The sequence below is a fragment of the Plecotus auritus genome (assembly GCF_963455305.1).
Source record: "Plecotus auritus genome assembly, chromosome: 12".
Taxonomy (NCBI): Eukaryota; Metazoa; Chordata; class Mammalia; order Chiroptera; family Vespertilionidae; genus Plecotus; species Plecotus auritus.
In genome coordinates, this window is record NC_137778.1 from 337,242 (window position 1) to 359,052 (window position 21,811).

The following is a 21,811-nucleotide window of genomic DNA, read 5'->3' on the forward strand; positions in this document are numbered from 1 at the left end:
CCGGGGCCCCAAGCAGTGTTCTCAAGTTCAGTGATGCACGTTGATTTCTCCTCTTCCCTGTTCCCACTCTCACAGGCGATACCTAAGCAGAAGAGCTGTGGGGCGACTTTTCCTTCTGCCTGTCCTGTATCAGTGTACAGCGTCACACACCCTGGATTTACGCTTTTATCAAATTTGAACTCCATTTTGGGGAGGCTATTTTGGTACTGTGATGTGGTCATCAGATTGTTAATATAAGAATAATAACCCAGCCCTAACCGGTTTGGCTCAGTGGATAGAGTGTCAGCCTGCGGACTGAAGGGTCCCAGGTTCGATTACAGTCAAGGGCACGTACCTTGGTTGCAGGCACATCCCCAGTAGGGGGTGTGCAGGAGGCAGCTGATCGATGTTTCTCTCTCATCGATGTTTCTGACTCTCTATCCCTCTCCCTTCTTCTCTGTAAAAAATCAATAAAATATATTAAAAAATAAAAATAAAAAAAGAATAATAACCCAGAATTTAAAGGCGTATCCTCTGAAGAGCAGCACAGAAAACCTGCAGAGTCCTTTTGCTGTTGAGCTGCAGGACTGGGCGAGAGGTTCCCTGAAATCCGTTAGTTTGTGGTGTTAAGTTTATCACTCTCCATTGGTGAAACAAAAGTCTGGAGTTGCCAAATGTGTTAATTCTGTTTGAGAACAGTTGAATAAAAATATAAACGTTGTGTGGACAAAAAAAAAGAAAGAAATTTATCAGACATAGAGTTTGGAATAATGATGGCAAAGATGCTCAACAGCATGATAAAAGATATAGTAATAATGAAAATAGAAATAAAGAATGACATAGCACAAATAAAGAACACATTGGAAGGAATACACAGCAGATTAGGAGAAGCCAAGGATCAGATCAGTGAATAAGAAGACCGGGTAGAAAAAAATCAGAGAACCAAAAAGAAAAAAACAATTAAAAAACAGGAGGACAGCTAAGGGAGCTGTGGGACAACATGAAACATAACAATATTTGAATAGCAGGAGTGCCAGAAGAAGCAGAAAGGGAGAAAGGGACAGAGAACATGTTTGAAGAAATAATGGCAGAAAACTTCCCTACCCTGGAGAAGGAAAATGTCACACAAGTCCAGGAGGCACAGAGAACTCCAAGAAAAAGAACCCAAACAGGCCCATACCCAGACACGTCATAATTAAAATGCGAGAAATTAAAGACAAAGAGAGAATCGTAAAGGCAGCAAGAGAAAAGCAAACTGTTACCTACAAAGGAGCTCCCATAAGGCTGACACCTGATTTCTCATCAGAAACTCTACAGGCCAGAAGGGAATGGCATGAAGTACTCAAGGTAATGGGAAGCAAGGATTTGAAACAAAGATTGCTACATCCAGCAAGAATCATTCAAAATAGATGGTCAGCCCTAGATGGTCTGGCTCAGTGGATAGAGTGTCGGCCTGCAGACTGAAAGGTCCCAGGTTTGATTCCAGTCAAGGGCATACGCATGGGTTGTGGGCTCGATCTCCAGTAGGAGGCATCCAGGAGACAGCCGGTCAATGATTCTCTCTCATCATTGATGTTTCTATCTCTCTCCTCCCTTCCTCTCTGAAATTCAATAAAAAATATATTTAAAAATAAATAAATGGTCAAACCTTCCCGTTTCCTTTTCCCTCAGAACACCGATCTTGGTGGTCACAGACGGTCAAATAAAGAGCTTCCCACATAAAAAAAAAATGGCTAAAGGAGTTTATCACAACCTAGCCAGCATTATAAGAAATGCTAATGGGACTACTGTAATGAGAAGAAGAGAGAGAGAGAGAGAGAAACCTAGGCATACATAACTAAAATGGCAACAAAAAAGTACCTATGAATAATATCCTTGCCCAGCTGGCATGGCTTACTGGTTGAGCACCGACCTATGAACTGGGAGATCACAGTTCAATGATTGTCTCTCATCATTGCTGTTTCTATCTCTCCCTCCCTCTTCCATCCTCTCTGAAATCAATAATAAAAATATATTTTTAAATAATAATAACCTTAAATGTAAATGGATTAAAAGCTCCAATCAAAAGGCATAGGGTAGATGAATGGATACAAAATCATGACCCAACTCTATGCTGTCTACAAGAGACCCACCTCAGAACAAAAGACACACACAGGATGAGAGTGAAGGGATGGGAAAAACTTTCCATGCAAATGGGAAAGAAAAAAGCTGGGCTAGCAATACTCATATTCGACAAAACAGACTTCAAAATGAAGGCCATCAAAGAGACAACAAAGGTCACTACATAAAATTACATAATCCAACAAGATGATGTAACCCTGTCTGTAAACATATATCCATCCACCCAATATAGGAGCACCTAATATATAAAAAAAAATTCTGGAGGACATTAAGGGAGAGATCAACAACAATACAGTCATAGTAGGGACTTTAATACCCACTGACTTCACTGGATAGATCTTCCAGACTAAAAATTAACAAGGAAATAGTGACCCTAAAGGACACACTGGATCAGATGGATTTAGTTGACATTTATAGAACATTTCACCCCAACGCAGTAGAATACACATTCTTCTCAAGTGCACATGGATCATTCACAAAAATAGACCACATGTTAGGACACAAAACAAGTCTCTACAAGTTCAAGAAGATTGAAATCATATCAAGCATCTTCTCAGATCACAGTGGGATGAAATTAGAAATCAGCCCTGACTGGTTTGGCTCAGTGGATAGAGCGTCGGCCTGGGGACTCAAGGGTCCCAGGTTCGATTCCGGTCAAGGGCATGTAGCCTGGTTGCGGGCACATCCCCAGTAGGGGGTGTGCAGGAGGCAGCTGATTGATGTTTCTCTCTCATTGATGTTTCTAACTCTCTTTCCCTCTCCCTCTCTGTAAAAAGTCAATAAAATATATTTTTAACAACAACAACAACAAAAAAATTAGAAATCAACTATAGTAAAAACACCCTAAAACATTCAGACAGATAGAGGCTAAAGAGCATGTTATTAAACAGTGAATGGATTACCAATGAGATCAAGGAAGAAATCAAAAACTTCCTGTAAACAAATGAAAATGAATACACAACAACCCCAAATCTTTGAGACACAGCAAAAGCAGTCCTGACAGGGAAGTTCATAGCACTACAGGCATACCTCTAAAAAATCAAAAAAACAAAATTAATAATAAACTATTTAACCCTATAACTTAAAGAACTAGAAAGAGAACAAGAAAAACCCAGAGTAAGTAGAAGGAAGGAAATAATAAAGATTAGAGCAGAAATAAATGACATAGATACTAAAAAAAAAAAAAAAAAAAAAAAAAAATCAATGAAACCAAGAGCTAGTTCTTTGAAAACATAAACAAGGTTGATGACGCGTTACCCCGACTCATCAAGAAACAAAGAGAGAGAGAGATGACCCACCTCAATAACATCAGAAACGAAAGCAGTGAAGAAAGGATTGTAAGAAAATACCAGGAACAACTCTATGCCAACAAGCTGGACAATGTGGATGAAATGGATAAATTCCTAGAAAAATATGATCTCCCAAAACTGAATCAGGAAGAATCAGAAAACCTGAATAGGCCGATAACAACTGATGAAATAGAAGCAGTAATCAAAAAACTCCCAGCGAACAAAAACCCAGGTCCAGACAGCTTCACGGGGAAGTTTGACCAAACATTCAAAGAAGAACTGACACTTATATTCCTCAAACTATTTCAGAAAATCCAAGAGGAAGGAACACTCCAAGCTCTTTTTATGAGGCCAGCATCATCCTGATTCCAAAACCAGATGAAGACTCTACAAAGAGAGAGAATTACAGGCCAATATCCCTGATGAATACAGATGCTAAAATCCTCAAAAAAATATTAGCAAATTGAATCCAGCAATATATCAAAAAGATCATACACTATGACCAAGTGGGATGCAAGGCTGGTACAATATGCGCAAATCAATAAATGTGATACAGCCAAAACCAGTTTGGCTCGGTGGATAGAGCATCGGCTTGCGGACTGAAGGTCCCAGGTTCAATTCCGGTCAATGGCATGTACCTTGGTTGTGGGCACATCCCCAGTGGGGGTGTGCAGGAGGCAGCTGATCGATGTTTCTCTCTCATCAATGTTTCTAACTCTTTATCCCTCTTCCTTCCTCTCTGTAAAAAATCAATAAAATATATTTAAAAATAAATAAATAAATGTAATACATCACATAAACCAATTGAAAGACAAAAATCACATGATCATATCAATAGGCACAGAAAAAGGATTCAACAAAATCCAAAACCCATTTTTTTTTAAATATATTTTATTGATTTTTTAAAGAGAGGAAGGGAGAGGGATAGAGAGTTAGAAACATCGATGAGAGAGAAACATCGATCAGCTGCCTCCTGCACACTCCCCACTGGGGATGTGCCTGCAACCAAGGTACATGCCCCTGACCGGAATCGAACCTGGGTCCCTTGGGTCCGCAGGCTGACGCTCTATCCACTGAGCCAAACCGGTCAGGGCCAAAACCCATTTTTAATAAAAACTCTCAGCAAAGTGGGAACACTTAACACTCAACCATTTCTTCCCTGTTCTGGTGGATTCATGTCAGACACCATGTCCAGGAAATTGTGCTGGTATCCACCTCCCAGTCTGTTATTCCCGTTTAAGCACAGGCCAAATCTATATTAATAATAGAGGAATATGCAAATTGTCCGGGACGGAGTAACAGTAACGACTGAACAGCAGGCTGTGTGGGGGGCCAGGCCGGCAGGGGGGTTAGTGAGGGGCGACCAAACAACTGAACAGAAGGCTGCGTGAAGTAACCAGGCCGGCAAGGGGGGGCGGCAGTTGGGGAAAACCAGGCCAGCAGAGGGGGGCAGTTGTGGGCGACCAGGCAGGCAGGCAGGTGAGCAGTTAGGAGCCAGCAGTCCCAGATTGTGAGAGGGATGTCCGGCTTGGAGAGGGTGCAGGCTGAGCTGAGGGAAACCCCCCCCCCATGCACAAATTTCAGGCACCAGGCCGCTAGTTAAAGTATAATCATCAAGTCTTAGGGAAGGCTATGGCTAATTTCTTTTCTTTTATTTCACAGAGGAAGGGAGAGGGAGAGGGACACAGAAACATCAATGATGATAATCATGGATCAGCTGCCTCCTGCATGTCCCCCACTAGGGATCGAGCCCACAACCCAGGATCGAACCTGGAACCCTTCAGTCCACAGGCTGACACTCTATCCACTGAGCCAAACTGGTCAGGGCAAATTTCTTAATCAGTAAGACTGTCAGGAGGGTTTTGAAGGACAAAATTCTTTAAATGTATTACTTCAGGATTTAAATAAACTCAATGTGAACGACTTATTTAAAAAAATGGTTTTGACATTCCACAAAGCTGACATGTTTTCCAGTCAAAGGGGCTACTGCGGCCAGAGGTGAATTCCAAGGCGCTAACAGCTGACTCCTCCCTCACTCCCTCCTTCTCCCCACAAGGACACAGATCCGAAACTGCTTCACATTCCTCTTGACCGTGTCCTAATCTCTACTTTCATTGGCTAATCAGATTTCATTTCCGTCTGGGAATTCTTATTGGTGCGTGACCTTTACCTGGTGGGTGTTTGTTTTTCCTTTTGGAACCGGTTCCGCCAGGGATTTCCAAGGAAGGCCGCAGGATGTGGCGGAGAGGTGCTTGCCGTCCCCCCACAGAAACACAGCACACACGCTGCTAGGAAAGCCGTATTTGCTAGTTATGCAACAGCCCGAGACTGGCGGGGGGAAACAGTCATTTAAGAGCAAAGAAGGATCAGAGTGGGGAGAGGAAGGCGAGGCTGTGCAGGCCTGCTCTCTCCCTTACACACACACACACACACACACACACACACACACACACACAGCTGCAAGGCGTCCCAGGTGGTCTCTTCCTGACCACGCACCCACAGGTGAAGCCACAGGTGCTTCCCTCCTGCGGGAGGTGCAGCTCTCTGAAGGCCTGAGGACCCTGCTGGGCTGACGCCCTTTCCTGCAGCCCCTCGGTCTGTGCAGGTCCTGGAGGCGGGGGTGGGGGATGATCGGACCCCGCAGCCTCCCTGGGGAGCCCTCACCAGCCAGCGGGGCGCCGCCACAGGGGGCTGGGAGGAGGGTCAAGGTCCCAGAAGCTCCACCTCGAGAGGAGGGGGGCAGGGGGCAGGGGGCAGGGGGCAGGGGGCCACCCGGGCTGCAGAAGCGGGGCTTTAGCCATTTCCTGGTTGGTACAAAGGAGCCGAAGAACCTCACCTCCCACTCTCAACAGAAGCTTCCACGATCCAAGGTTTTATTTCCAGCAACATCCGAACACTCAAACACAATCTCACCGAAGAGCTAGGAAGCCCTGAACACGCACTCCTGCCCCCCCCCCCGCCCCCGCAGGGCCCACGAGGCGCTGCCACCCGCAGGCAGGGCGGGTGCTCCAGCTGCGCAGCCACAGCTCCAGCTTCACCTCCAGGGCCGCGGCGCCGAGACTCCGCTTCACACCCCGCAAGCTTGGATGCTCCCCACAACCAGGCCCGCTCCTCCAGACACACGGAGGTCCTTCTGTTTGTGTGCACTTTGGTGGGGGAGGGAGCCCAGAGGCGGAAGAAACTGATGCTGGCAAACCACCACTTGAGCCGCGGCGTGCAGCCCCCAGACCACGCGGCTGTCCGCACTAGAGGAAGGAGCCGAGGGTCCCTTGGCTCCCGCGTCTCCGAGGACAGGGAGCTGTGGGCCGGGCCAGGCTCCTGCTGGAACCACAGAGCCGGAGAAGGCTGTCCCAGGGGCCTCGCAGTGCAGGAAGGAGGGGAGGGTGCGGGGGCCAAGCTGACATTAAAAACACATCCCAGTGACGACAGAGGGGCCGCGGGGCTGGAAGATGCCAGGCCTCCTGGGGACGGCGCTTCGGGGCCAGAGTCCGCAGCACCTGAGGAAGGCAGCGGCGAGTCCAGGGCGGCTCACACCAGGAAGGACGAGGTCTGTCTGAACTCCCCCTGTGGAAACGAAACCCCGTCAACCTTTCCAGTGTCCTCCTCCCCTCCCCCTCCCCATTCCCCTCCCCCTGTCCACCCCTCCCCCTCCCCCTCGCACTTCCCCTCCCCCTCCCCCTCCTCCTCTTGGGTAATCCTCACCGAGGATATTTTTCCATTGATTTTTAGAGAGAGTGGTGGGGGGGGGGGGGGAGAGAGACATCCATTGGTTGCCTCCTGCACAGGCCCCACCCAGGCTAGGGACCCTGCAACCAAAGTACATGGCCTTGACTGGAATCACAGCCAGGACCCTTCAGGCCAGGGCCCTCCCATCTTCTTCCGTTCACACACTGAGCACACACACCCAGGCCCCAGAGCCCCGCCCCCTGAGACACTTGCCTCGCTCCGAGCGGTGGGCTGGCTGTAAATGACCTTCTTGCTCTCGGTCCTGCAGAAGACCCACAGTCAGACCCGAGCCCCTCCCCTTGCCAGCCTTTCAGGTCAAACTGAGAACCTGACAGAATCACGAGGTCTCAGTGGGGACGAGGGGCGGAGGGGAAAGGACAGCGCAGGCCGCACGCAGTGAGCTGCCTCCCTGCCAGGCGTGGCCTCCACCTCCACCCCTACCCCTGGGCCCCTCTCGGCATCAAACCACACGCATCATGTTCTCCACCTCGGAACTTGGCACAGCGCCTCACTCACCCTTTCTTCTTTCCTGGAAGAGAAGAAATAGACAGTGAGTGTCAGCAAAACAGAGGCAGCTGTGCCAGGAAGATGGGAGCCAGCATGCAGCCCCCACAGCTCCGGAGTGGAGCCCAACATGGGGACAGGAGGAGGGAGGGCCTCTGAGGCCAAGTACTTACTGTCAAAGTAGCCCCGGCTGTAGGCAAACCAGATGCCGAAAACCAGGAATCCAAGGAGAATGAGTGTGACTAGGACGGCTGCCACGATGCCCCCAACATTCAGCTCCACTATGAGACACAAATGAGCGGTCGGGCACATGAATGCTCACGTGCCCAAGCAGCAGGAAAAGCCCCCCCCCCAGGTCTGACCCCGCCCCTGCCACCCTGCCTGCACGCACCAGCCTCCATGCGCACAGCGGCGGACATCACAGGTGTCCCGTATCCGTTCTGTGCCTGGCAAGAGTACTCTCCGGTGTCAGAGGCCGAGACCGGGTCGAAGACCTGGAGGCAGAAAACCACCCTGTCCTGCGCGAGAAGCCAAGCGCCTGCCTTTTACATCTCTTGATCCTAAAGCCCAGCTCACGCTGCTGTTTGCTCCTCCCCCACCGTCAGGGGTTCCGTACCTGTGTCCCCACTCAGCCCACCCATCCGTACCAGCTCCCCTGTCTTGGGGTTCAGGCTGTAGGAGGAGTTGCTGAAGGCACGGTTTCTCTTGGGCTCCAGAGGCATCAGGGCCCCATCCCTGTACCACAGGTACTCAGAGGGCGGGGAGCCATCCGGCTCCGAACAGGTCAGCACCGCCCGGCTCCCGATGGTGGCGGAGGAGGGGATGTTGACCGTGGGTTTGGATGGCGGCACTGGAAAGGAGAAGGTGCTGACCACAGGGCGGGGAGGGCTCTTGGAGGCAAAGTGGCTGACGAGGGCGATACCCCAGCCACCACGCTGGCCTCCCTCCCTCACGGTGACCGAGTCCCCGCCCAGAGCACCTGCACCATCAGTGAGCTCCCAGGCTCAGCAGAGCCCACCCAGCATTGGGGGAAGCAGCGATGCCCAGTGGGCACAGAAGACCTGGCACATACCAAGGACAATGAGCTGGACGCTGACCTCCCCGTAGGCGGTGCCGCCTTCATCAGAGACCATGCACGTGTACATCCCCGTGTCCTTCCGGGTCACGGAGTGGAAGGTGATGCCAGTGTTCGAGAAGGTGACTCTGTCCTCAAAGGGAGCTGCGGGGAGAGGAACCAGTGTAGGGGGAGCTGGAGAGCTGGGGGAAGCTGTGCCAGTGACACTGAGGCAGCTAAGCAAGGAGGTGGGAAGGCCCTGGGGACCTGGCACCCAGGTGGAGGACTCACCTGTGATCTTGTTGTTATAGCAAACGAGGCTGGTGATGTCACCCTGGGCAAACTTCCACTCCACTCGGGGAGAGGAGAAGCCCGAGTAGGAGCAGGACAACTTGGCAGCTGCAGATGAGATCAACGTGAGTGGGAGGAAGCAGCAGCAAAGAGAGAAGACAGGACCCTGGCCGGCTCCAACTCCCCCCCCCCCCCCCAGCTCCTCCCAACTCACGTTTGTCCTCGGGAACTTTGACCTCGGAGTTGGAAGTGTACACGGCTCCCCTGCCCGGCGCCAGCGAGCCTAGGAGGAGAGGCTCCCGTCAGGAGGGGCAGTACCTAGCGAGGCCCCGAGCCCCCACGGTGCAAGGACTCAGAGCCAAGCTCTTGCCTGTCTCACACCAACATCCTGTCTAATAAAAGGGTGATGTGCAAACTGACCATCACACCAACACACAAGATGGCCACCCCCATGTGGACACAAGATGGCCACCACAAGATGGCCAGCAGGGGAGGGCAGTTGTGGGCAGTTGGGGAAGACCAGGCCAGCAGGGAGGGCAGTTGGGGGGGACCAGGACAGCAGGGGAGGGCAGTTGGGGGGGCCAGGCCTGCAGGGGAGGGCAGTTGGGAGGGGCCAGGCCTGCAGGGGAGGACAGTTGTGGGGGACTAGGCCAGCAGGGGAGAGCAGTTGGGGGGGCCAGGCCTGCAGGGGAGGACAGTTGGGGGGACCAGGCAGCAGGGGAGGGCAGTTGGGGGGGGCTAGGCCTGCAGGGGAGGGCAGCTGGGGGGAACCAAGCCAGCAGGGGAGAGCAGTTGGGGGGGCCAGGCCTGCAGGGGAGGACAGTTGGGGGGGACCAGGCAGCAGGGGAGGGCAGTTGGGGGGGGCTAGGCCTGCAGGGGAGGGCAGCTGGGGGGAACCAAGCCAGCAGGGGAGGACAGTTGGGGGGGACAAGGCCTGCAGGGGAGGGCAGTTGGGAGCCAGCAGTCCTGGATTGTGAGAGGGATGTCCAACCGCCCATTTAGGCCCGATCCCACTGGGCCTAAACAGGCAATTGGACATCCCTCAAGGGGTCCCAGATTGGAAAGGGTGCAGGCTGGACTGAGGGACACCCCCCCTCCCCCGGGCACAAATTTCATGCACCGGGCCTCTAGTCTTAAATAATCTTCTTCAAATGCTTTTGCTACAATTGCAGGCCAATACTTCTGTTATTAGTGGAAATAAAATATTTCTTTCAAATGCAATTTATTTCATTTTTTATACCCCCCTCCTTACTCCCAGTAATCTAATTAGATTCCCACTAGTCGAGAGCAGCTCCCCAAAATGGCACTTCAAGGCTCACAACTTCTCTACCATCCTGGCAGGAGACTGGCCGGCTGAGGAGGAGTATTCATAGGGTATCTGGTGCATCTCAGCATGTTTCTCATACATGATATCGCTTGACCCTTGAAACAAGCAGGACAGACCAGCAGGACCAGTATTATCACCCAATTTTACACACAGAACGGAGGCGACAAACCTAAGGTCACCTTGCTGGTTCTGAGATGGAGCCAGGACCAGAACTGGGCTCAGATAATTTCACCAGCATCTCCTCCTGCCCAAGGACAAGGAAGGATGGTGTGTGGTGGGTGGAGAGACAGAGCGACTTCCACAGCAGGGCGGGAGGCAGGCAGCAGGCTGCCCGGAGGGGCCAAGGCCACCACTAGACACAACAGGGGCCAGGACTGCGGGGGGCGGGGGGGCCTCACACCATTGTTCTCGTTCCTGTTTCCAACACTCAAACTCATGGAGCTTCACTTGCAGCCTTGAGTCTGAACCCTGCCTTCTGAGGTAAATGCAAACAGCCTGATGCATCCGGCATTTTCCTTTACACCGAGCCGGGCCTTGACCCCGAGCTCCCTCTGCTCATCTGAAGGGTGAGCTAGAGGCTCTCTACACTCTCAGGCCCGCCCCTCCCCTCCCCTCCATCTCTCAACCCCCTTCTCTTCTCTTGCTCGCTATCTGTCTATCTGTCTATCTGTCTATCTGTCTATCTCTATTCTCCTCCTCTCTCTCATTAGTGTTTATGTGCATTTATTTTAATTTTACAAACACTATGAATTAATCCGGGTAAGTCTTCCCTCCCCATTTTACAGATGAGAAAACGAACTCATTCCAGGTTAGGTGCTGGCCCTGCCCAGCTTCCCACTTGGAAATGGCAGAGCTGAGATGAGCACGCAGGCCACTCCCACGCCCTTTCCCTTACTTCCATCCACCACGCTGTTTCTCAGAAAGCCACTGGCCTAATGGAGACAAACTATGTCATAAAATGTCATTCTCTTACATCAGGCCCATTTGACCTATAAATTCTTTCTAATAATATTACCCTGTAACTGTATATTTGACATTACACTTTAATGTCAAATTTCATTAAATGTAGTAACAGATACAGAAATTAAATCAAATACTTTACTAAACTGAAAACTGAGGCCATTGCCCTAGCTGGTTTGGCTCAGGGGATAGAGCATTGGCCTGTGGACTGAAGGGTCCCAGGTTTGAATCCGGTCAAGGGCACATGCCCAAGTCGAGGGCTCAATCCCTAGTAGGGGGTGTGCAAGAGGCAGCGGATCAATGATTCTCTCTCATCATTGATGTTTCAATCTCTCCCTCTCCCTTCCTCTCTGAAATGGATAAAAATATATTTTAAAAAATAAAAAAGAAATATGATGCTAATTTAAATTTACCTCAGGAGCCGAAACCGGTTTGGCTCAGTGGATAGAGCGTTGGCCTGTGGACTGAGGGGTCCCGGGTTCGATTCCGGTCAGGGGCATGTACCTTGGTTGCGGGCACGTCCTCAGTGGGAGGTGTGCTGGAGGCAGCTGATCGATGTTTCTAACTCTCTATCCCTCTCCCTTCCTCTCTGTGAAATATCAATAAAATATATATATATAAAAAAAAAAAAGAAAGAAAATCTCATTTTAAAAAAAATAAATAAATAAATAAAATAAATTTACCTCAGGAGTCAGATACATACAGAGCAGCTATGAGACTGAGGAAAGGAGGAAGAGGCTGAGAAAGAAAAAAAAAAAAGAAAACAAAGAACATGGGAGTCTCTTGCTCAGGTTTTAACCAAGAGTGCTGACAGAGTCCTGGCCGGTGCTCAGTGGTTAGAGCATCTGCCCGAGGATGGATGGGTCGTGGGTTTGATCCCAGTCAAGGGCAGGTACCCTCAGTTGCAAGCTCCAACCCTGGCCCAAGTTGGGGTGTGTGCTGGAGGCAACCAATCAGTGTATCTCCATCACATTGATGTTTCTCTCTCTTCCTTCCTCTCTACTCTTTCACACACACACACACACACACACACACACACACACACACACAAAATCAATGGGAAAATATCCTCAGGTGCAGATAAAAGAAAAAGAAGAGTGCTGACAATGAAATGCTTTGATTTTTGTCCAAGTCAGCTTCCTCTGCTCTAACTTTATCTTTAACACATTAAGCACCAGCCTGTTTTGTCTTCTGGACGGAAAGTGTAGTGTCAGTGACCGGAGACTGACATGGGGCTTAACGTGTTAAGATCCTCAGATGTTACAATTTGCTCCTTGTGATGGGCACTGGTGCGCGGAGTAGACCTCTCAGATGAGAAAACGAACTCATTCCAGGTTAGGTGCTGGCCCTGCCCAGCTTCCCACTTGGAAATGGCAGAGCTGAGATGAGCACGCAGGCCACTCCCACCCCCTGCGTGGGAGGGAAGACTTACCCGGATTAATTCACAGTGTTTGTAAAATTAAAATAAATGCACATAAACACTGAGGACAGAGAGGAGGGGAATAGAGATAGATGATAGATAGATGATAGATAGATAGATAGATGATAGATAGATAGATAGATAGATAGATAGATAGATAGATGATAGACAGCCCGCTGAGAACAGCCAGAACATGGCCCTGCCCAAGGACAGGCATCCCACCAGGGACACAGCAGGGCAGCTGGCACCTGTAAGGTCTGGGGCTGGGAAAGCAGGAACTTTACAAACTTTGCTTTCTAGCCTGCTTTAGCCTGCTTGAATAATGAGAAAAATAAACTTAAGCTGTCTGACCTTGTAGGCCAGAGACTAGATATGCCCATAATTTCAATGCCATGCCAGGTGCATTTTTTAATTGGATAGAACTGTGTTGTTTTCAAGGCCAGCAGTGAGATAACCACTAAGTGCACATAGGGCTGGCTCTTTAATAAAAAGGGAAGTTCTGCTTGTAGCCTTGCTTAGAATTTGAATTCATTTTCTCTAAGCCCACCGGTGCAGCCCACCGGTGAATAAAGTGTGACTCCCCCGGCCTGTGCTCTCGGACCTCGGGACCTCACCCGAGAGCTTTCAATAAACGCGATTTTTCGCTTTTACCCTGCTTGTCTTGGTCAACTTATTGGCTTCGGTCGGGTTAAGTCTTACATCTCTGATTAAACCTTACAGCACCCACACCTGGTCCCCGAGAGGAGGACAGGTGCCAAAGCCCCCTCCCACCTGCAGGTGGTGGTGGAGGCAGCCCGGGGCTTCTGCGGTCCCGTCCTTCCCCTTCTTCCCACGGGGGGACCCCAGGAACACTCCCTAACACTGTCTTGGTGCAATAGCTGGCATCTCAGTTAGCTTCCCAAGAACCCTACCGATGGCACCACCCAAATGAAGAACATAATTAAACTAAAACCAACCTTTGAAATAACCGGCAACACATACACAAAAACAAAGCAAAACAAACAACCAAAGCCCCACAAAACTTTAGCTAAAGTCCTTTTGGAGTCCTTTCAGATAATCAGATCCAAAACACATCAGTAATTGCACATTTGCTACAGACGTCTTCATTCTCCCCAGGAACCCTGACTCATGGCTACCCCAGGCTGCTGTTTCCTTGTTTAAAATACAGGACCCTGCACCTCAAACCCCGCCCCCCCCACCACCCACACACCTTCCTCTGAGCAGGAATGCTGCCTACCTGGCTGCGAATGCTCGGCACCCTCGGTAGTCGGGGACCCTGCCAGGACCCCCGCCCCTCCAGGCCGCCCAGGACTTCGCAGCCATCCTGGTCCAAGTCCCTTCCCATGCCTGAGCCACTAGACTGCATTTAAACCCCATGTCTGTCACTTGATCACGTTCACCTTCACTCTGCCGATTTGTAAACTGGGGATAAACAGCCCTGGCCGGTCTGGCTCAGTGGACAGAGCGTCGGCCTGCGGACTGAAGGGTCCCAGGTTCGATTCCAGTCAAGGGCATGGACCTTGGTTGTGGGCACATCCCCAGTAGGAGGTGTGCAGGAGGCAGCTGATCAATGTTTCTCTCTCATTGATGTTTCTAACTCTCTATCCCTCTCCGCTCCTCTCTGTAAAAAACCAATAAAATATATTTTTTTAAAAAAGGGGGGGATTAACACAGTTTCTTTATCAAAGGGCTGTTGCTGACAGTTAAAAAGGTAACACAAAGGACTTAGAAGAGTGGACGACCCAGAGGAAGGGCCAAATAACTACCAGAGCTTTGTGGACGGAAAAGGGGCCACATGCGACCGGACCAGCTCAGGGGCAGCCTGCCTGGCAGCCTTGCAAACTCAGAGACCTGAAGTCACCACAAGGATGGTCTGAAATTAAACTGTAACTAAAGCAGTGATGGTGGGCAGTCACCTAGGCTGGTATCTTCCCAGACAAAGCTGAGCCTGTTGTCCTTTTGCATCTATGGTAACATATCCTTGGAATGTGAAAGTAACTTTCCTTTTCCTGGACCCCTCAGAGCACAAATCCCCTCATTGTTACTGAGTTAATTGCTGACTGTTATCTATCCTGCACCCACCTAAGTAAAGAAGTGTGTGTCTATCACTTTACTTTTTACCTAATCCGAGGTTCCCCCCTTTGCTTTCTCCCGCCTCCCTAATCCATCACCAGTGGAGTTCATGTGACCCTCTTACGTCTCCTCCTTCGATGGTGATGTACCAAACAAGGTGGAAAACTGTGATTCTCCAGAGCATTATCCCAATATGCTGGGATTCTGCTTCCTGGCAATTGTTGACAGTTTGGCTCAAATAAACACAAAAATTCTTCACAGGTTTGAATGTTTTTACATTAACATTACTTGGCGTAGTGAGGCAGGAGTCCAAAGAGGCTCACCCGGGACCATCCTGCGGATCTGGACCCAGTGTAGGGTCCAGCAAGGTGCCCACTGAGCCCGCCAGTTACCCACCCATTGGGTGAACTGGGTGGGTTGTCTCTTGGATCCGGGACCTCCCTTGCTTTTTTGGCAGAGGGTCTGACTGTATCTGAGCTGGGTTTTAAATCCTCGAGGTGGAACTAAGGTCAAGGGTAAGAGCCCAGGCTCAGGCAAGACTGGAGGGGAACGTGGGTGGCTGGTTTCGAGTTTGGCTTTTCCATTGGAATTGCTTTCTGAGAGTCTGAGCCCAAAGCCCTCACTATATAAATGAGAGCTGAACTCCTTCAGCTCCGAAGATAAAGGGGCACATGCTCCCTGCAGCCCGATTCTCGGGTGTCCTTAGGTGACTAAGAATCTTTGTGGAGGTGTCAGAGGTCCTTCCCACGATGTGCAGGAGCTCCATAGGGAAGTCCCAACTCAACCGTAATTAACTAACTGGCTCGTCCAGGGCCCGATAAGGCGTGGTCTGCCAGGGCCCCAGCCCTTCTGGTTGTGTTAGACAGCCGGGAGAGAAACTGAGGCATGTAAGAGGGCGAATGCGACTCGAGGGGTGAGAGCCTCGTGGAGCTCAATCCATAGGCAGCACACTTGGACCCACTACAGCGAGCAGGTCAAACTCCGGCCCACAACGAATACTTTTGCGGCCCAGCCAATGTAACGGTATGTAAGAAATGTTTTAATAAAAATTTCGTAACTTAATTTTTACAATATCCTGTTATACATAATTATTAATAATGAACTACAATGTTCGCTAATGACTGATTACTATAATCATGTTGCATTCATTTCCCTTATGTGCCTTACGCACAGGTGCACCATTTCTCCCCACCAACACCAGCAGCGAATATTTTAGCAGCCAATGGCCATGTCATTAGTCTTGGACTGACTTGTTTGGTGTGCGCAACAGGAGATATTTCACTTTCGGAGAACAAGAAAAATAGGTTTATTTGTGTTATGCTTATGAATTTGTGCAGTTATTCAGTGTCTGGTAAGTTAATGTTAAAAAAAACTATTAATTTTTATTAAAATGTTCTATTATTTTATGTTAACAATGACTCATTCACTTTGGCCCTGTGTATTCACCATGTCTCTATCGAAATAAACATGTTTCTATGAAAATTGCAGCTTTTGATTTTTTGCGGCCACACCCACTTACAACTTGTTTATTTGGCCCGTGCTAGCCTTTGAGTGTGACATGCTTGCACTACATAACATCCCTAGGAAATGTGCTCAGACTGCAGATATCCAAAAACAAAAAAATCAACAGGGGAAATTGTGCCTCCAAAGCCAGAAATTCCCAAACCCCAGCCCTCTTAATACTCTTGATAGGAAGCCTTTACTTGCAAGAGCTTTGCAGAAATGGGAAGATTAACCAGAAAACATCAACTTAAAAATGGCCCAAATGCAGTTGTCCTTGGGTACCTAAATTAATCTTTTGCCTGCAGAAATTAGAAAAATGCCGGCTCTAACATTGAACTGAATGACTACATGGGAAGCATATCTTGGAAATTAGAAGTTTCTAAGGAAAAGCATAGAAAGAAAATTCTTCTTAAAAAAAAAAAAAGGAAATTAAGAAGAAATGCTAGAGACTGTCTCAGAACTAGTATTCTGAAGCTAATAAATGCCTTCCCCCATCCCCCCTTCCTTTCTGAGTTTCCTTGTCCAGACTTGCCCTTTCCCCTCCCTTCTTCCCTCCCCTTCCGCCTCCTCTTCTACCACTCGCTTGAGGGAAAATGAGAAGAGGGATTCCAACAACTCCCTTTGGAAAAAGCTGGTCTCGGCTAGAGAGGAACCAGCAATTGTTCCCAACTTTACCCGGGACCCTGATGGATTCACAAAAACTTAACTGTCAGAACATGTAATCCTGGCTCTTCTGACCTGTTCCAATCAATACAGCCACTGGTTTCTGAGAGCAAGGCCACAGTTACTCAGTAAGGTCTGCTGTGAAACTGTAGAGGAGTCTTTTGCTGTAAGAAGCCAGGTCACCATAAGAAAGATTGAAAAGAAAACCTGAACGGCGATTTACTAAGAGAAAACAGAAGCGAGCATAGGGCTGCTCCAGGACTATGAGAGGGCATTTTCCCCTTCTCCTTACTAACTCTTGAGGAGAAATTGAAATTACCATAAAAGGGGGAGTTACTAAGGGCCTTGTAGATCCTGGGGCTACTTTATCTGTTATTAACCCTGCCCATGTAAGTTTCCCTCTGCCTCGGGGTAAGGCTTCTGTACAAATGGTAGGGGTACCTAAGCAACCAACGGCTGTTTTAAAATCAGAACCGGTCCCCTTTCAACCAGGGCACGTTAAGGGACAACATATATTTTACTGGTCAGATCTGTCCCAATTCATCAGATAGGGCGAGTTTTTGTGTTTTGTTTTTTAATGAGTGATGTCCGTATGCTTTTCCCAGAAGGGTAGTAAGTATTTAGAACTAAATGAACCAGATACTGAGCCAAAAGGGAAAACCATGATTTTAAAAGAACCTCCCAAGAGGAAACTAACCTTGAGACTGACTGGCGTTTGCTAACCACCTTTCTTCATGATTAACTTCCATGAGAGCCTGAGAGAAGGCTTAACAGGGGACGCCCCCCTCAGAATGGCCCAAACAGCCCAGAGCCCTGCAGAGATGCCTAACCCTCGGCTTGCTACACATGCCTCTGTAGATGGGGAACCTGGCCACAGGGCCTTCAGAGTCCCCTTTTCTATTGGGGTACAAACTCTTCAACTGGGAGAAATTGACTGGGGATACCTCCAAAAATAAAAAATAAAAAAATAAGGCTAATCTTGCCCTAACCTTTTTGGCTCAGTGGATAGAGCACAGGTCCCAAGAAGGACCCCAGGGTTCAATTCCGGTCAAGGGTATATACTTTGGTCGTGGGCTCGGTCCCCAATATGAGGCGTGCAGGAGGCAGCTGATCGTTTCTAACTCTATCCCTCTCCCTTCCTCTCTGTAAAAATCAATAAAATATATTTTTAAAAAGGCTAATCTTTTGCAACATAGCCTGGCCCCACTATAAAGTGGACAATGGAGAGGTGTGGCCAGTTACTGGCACCAGTAAGTGGAATGCTACCCTGCAGCTGACCCTGCTTTCCCATTCCCAGGGAAGTGAATGGAGAATGAGGCCTTCTGAGGTCAATGTGTCTTTTCCATACATGCAAGCCCTTATGAGTCAGAAAAGGCCCTCAGCTATACGCTCCCTGTAAACTAGATCTCTGTAATGGCTACAGAGCCGCAGAGAAACCTACCCAAATGGAAAGAAACATTTCAAAATGGGTGAATTTGTTAGTCCTTTGCCCACATCTGCCAATCCTTGCGGAATTAAAAAGTACTGTCCTTGTTTACATTGCCGTCTTGACAGGGTCAGAGGTGTGTGGCTCAGAATATCAAAGCCCACTGACTCCTTTCCATTTCCCAAACCTCCCCCGCTGAGCTCAAAATGCTCACAGATAACTAGAGTCCTGGTGCACAAATTTGTGCATGAGTGGGGTCCAGCCAGCCAGCCTGCCCTGATCAGGACTGATTAGGCTGGCCAGCTGGGGGGAGGGTCCGTGGCCGGCTGGGGGAACTCCCGGTAGAACTGCCAGTCGAGGGGACAATTTGGATATTAGCCTTTTATTTATAGATTGGCTTTCCAAAACCAATGTCTCAGGACCTTTGATATGCAAATACCAGGGACTCTCTTTTTTTTTTAACTTTCACAATTTTTATTAAATCCTAGTCTAATTTAACAATATCTGATTCTATAGACATCATCCTACTGTGAACATCTGTATAGTAAAAACCCAGTGGTCCTAATGCCAAAGACCAAAGAGCAGTTGCTATGACGCCCACTGCGGCCAGTGAACCTAGCCTCTCCCCAACCCCCCCCCCTCAGCCTCTCCCACCCTGATTGAGGGTGGGTGGCTAGCCAACCCCCACCCTACTCCCCCTCGGCCCCTCGCCCAGGCCTGCCCCGCACCCCAGAGAGGATCCCCGCCACAATTGGGGGCGTGGCCGGCCTGCAAACCACTGGCAACCCCTTACCCAGGCCAGGGCGGCTCTGGGGGCCGGGCGTGTGCGGCTCAGTCTTTTAAGAATAAAGAAAGACCTGCTGGTCCTCCAAGGTGCCTCCCAGCACTGGCTGTCCTGCCCCGCCCCTGCCCCCACCCCTGCGCCCGCCCCCACCCCTACCCCGGCCCCGCCCCCACCCCGAGTGGAGCCCCAGGTGGAGCTGCTCCTGCTCAGGTGGGTGTGGACCCTGTGGCCCCAGGCCGGTAGGGGTGGAGAGGTTAGCGCGGCAGCCAGTGTAGCTGCCCCCCCCCCCCCAAACCCCCCGCGTTAACTTTGCTGGGGAGGCTGTGTTCGGGGGCAGCCTGTTTATGCCGGGACCTGGGTGCACGGTCGCACACACGCGGTGGGCATGTGCTGGGAGCGCAGCGCAGGCATCCTGTGGACATGTGTGCGTGAAAACGTGTGCGCACACCTGTGTGTGCATAAATACATCTGTTTCTCAGAAGCGAACCTGGAAAGGTGCTTTATCTGTAACAGGCGGTTTTCACAATGTAACCCAGAGCAAGGGATCTGTAGCAAAGACACGCACGCAAGACAAGGTTTTGGTACTGAACACAAAGCTGTCATTGCAGTGTGTGTGCCCAAATGTGCTGTGAGTCAAACCTATGGCGATGTTTGTCGTCTGGTGGGCCTGTTTGAAAGGCTTGGTCGATCAGTTCTCACTTCACAAAAATAAAATGATGTGACTGAGTGATTACTAAATACACACTTCTAAGGCAGAGTAGCTTACCCACTTGGTGTACTTTTTGCACGTGTGTAGCACAGCAAGGCTGTTTATAAAGTGTAACTTGGATGATGTGACAATATGGTTGAGGAAGGGGGGTGTGGCCGGTTTTTTTAAAAACGAGGCACCTCACAGTTTTTAAGATAAACGTGTTAACCTAAAATCTTCAGAAGGCAGGACCAGGGGTCTTTTAAGATCTTTGTATAGGCCTAAGACATAAAAAAAGCAGCTACCTTTTTAGGATGTGGCCTGAAAGAAACCTGTTATTTTCAGTTATTACTGTCTTCAAAGTAAAATAACATTTTTGGCCCTAACTGGTGTGGCTCAGTGGGTAGAGCGTCAGCCTGCAGACTGAAGGGTCCTGGGTTCGATTCCAGTCAAGGGCACATGCCAGGGTTGCGGGCTCGATCCCCAGTGTGGGGCATGCGGGAGGCAGCCGATCCATGATTCTCTCTCATCATTGATGTTTCTCTCTCTCTCCCTCTCCTTTCCTCTCTCTCTAAAGTCAATAAAAATATATTTAAAAAAATAAAATAAAATAACATTTTCGCAGCCTTTTTATGTGAGGGGTTGGGTTTTTTTTCATACTTTCATTACAATATTTGAAATAGGTGTTGTCATTATTTTAAAGCAATAGTCTTTTCCTCTCGATATCAGAGACCTAAATTCTCACACACACCCCAATGTTTATCTGAAGTCACTTATGCATCTGGACTCCGGGGGCCTAAGAAGCTCAGGGATTAGACAGGGGCTTTCATAGCCAAGGTCAAAGGCTCTCTCCCCTGATTAGCCCTTGAGGGGGAGCAGCCAGAGGCCTTCCTGACCAGCATAGGGAAAGGGGGGAGGGGCAGGAAAACCATTAGAGGAAGAGGAGTGGGATTGGAAACTCCCTCCTGACCACAACCACCCTTAAGAGAGTTCGAACGCTTCGAGCAGCTGCGGACCGGTGGGCGAGGGCGGACTACCCCAAGATTTCGCACCCTGGGCCTCTCGTGTTTAATAATGAAAGTATAATATGCTAATGTGACAGGACAGCCTTGCCACAGTGGCGGAAGGGGGGGGTGAGCCCCTTGCACCAATTTTGTGTATCGGGCCTCTAGTAACAATAGCCTATATAATAAAAGAGTAATATGCAAATTGACTGTCACTCCAACAAATAAGATGGCTGCCCCCATGTGGTCAAAGATGGCCAGCACTGGAGGGCAGTTGGGAGGGACCAGGCCTGCAAGGGAGGGCAATTGGGGGCGATCAGGCCTGCAGGGGAGAGCAGTTAGGGGTGACCAGGCCGGCAGAGGAGGGGAGCTGGGGGCAACCGGGCATGCAGGGAAGGGCAGTTGGGGGGAACCCGGGCCTGCAGGGAAGGGCAGTTGGGGGCACCAGGCCTGAAGGGGAGGGCAGTTGGGGGCACCAGGCCTGCAGGGGAGGGCAGTTGTGGGGGGACAAGGCCAGCAGGGAGGGCAGTAAGGGGTTACCAGGCTGGCAGGGGAGGGCTGTTAGGGGCAATCGGCCTGGCAGGGGAGCAGTTAGGCGTCAATCAGGCTGGCAGGGGAGTGGTTAGGGCAGGGGTGGGCAAACTTTTTGACTCGAGGGCCACAATGGGTTCTTAAACTGGACCGGAGGGCCGGAACAAAAGCATGGATGGAGTGTTTGTGTGAACTAATATAAATTCAAAGTAAAGGAGCAGAGGGGAGAGCAAGAGAACCCTCCGCTCTTTTGGCTCTGTGGGCCAGATAGAACAGCCGAACGGGCCGGATCTGGCCCGTGGGCCATAGTTTGCCCACAGCTGCGTTAGGGGGTGATCAGGCTGGCAGGCAGAAGCGGTTAGGGGCAATCAGGAAGGCAGGCAGGCAAGCAGTTGGGAGCCAGCAGTCCTGGATTGTGAGAGGGCAGTCGGACATCCCTCAAGGGGTCCCAGATTGGAGAGGGTGCAG

The 21,811-nt window shown here is 49.9% G+C and overlaps 1 protein-coding gene across 2 annotated transcripts in view; it reads right to left on the reverse strand.

Annotated features, from left to right (window-relative positions):
- Window positions 1-5,021: 5,021 nt before the first annotated feature.
- Window positions 5,022-21,811, reverse strand: part of F11R (F11 receptor) — a 45,341-nt gene continuing 28,551 nt past the window's right edge. Inside the window, exons 2-9 of one of the 2 annotated variants that reach the window (XM_080648031.1) lie at window positions 9,179-9,247; window positions 8,965-9,072; window positions 8,692-8,838; window positions 8,267-8,469; window positions 8,011-8,113; window positions 7,789-7,900; window positions 7,329-7,377; window positions 5,022-6,953 (exon numbers count right to left, since the gene is read on the reverse strand). In XM_080648031.1, coding sequence (XP_080504157.1) covers window positions 6,918-6,953; window positions 7,329-7,377; window positions 7,789-7,900; window positions 8,011-8,113; window positions 8,267-8,469; window positions 8,692-8,838; window positions 8,965-9,072; window positions 9,179-9,247 — 827 coding nt within the window. In that variant the 3' untranslated portion in view covers window positions 5,022-6,917. Of the gene's footprint in view, window positions 6,954-7,328; window positions 7,645-7,788; window positions 7,901-8,010; window positions 8,114-8,266; window positions 8,470-8,691; window positions 8,839-8,964; window positions 9,073-9,178; window positions 9,248-21,811 lie in introns of both variants that reach the window. The other variant, XR_013959427.1, reaches the window with a different exon arrangement.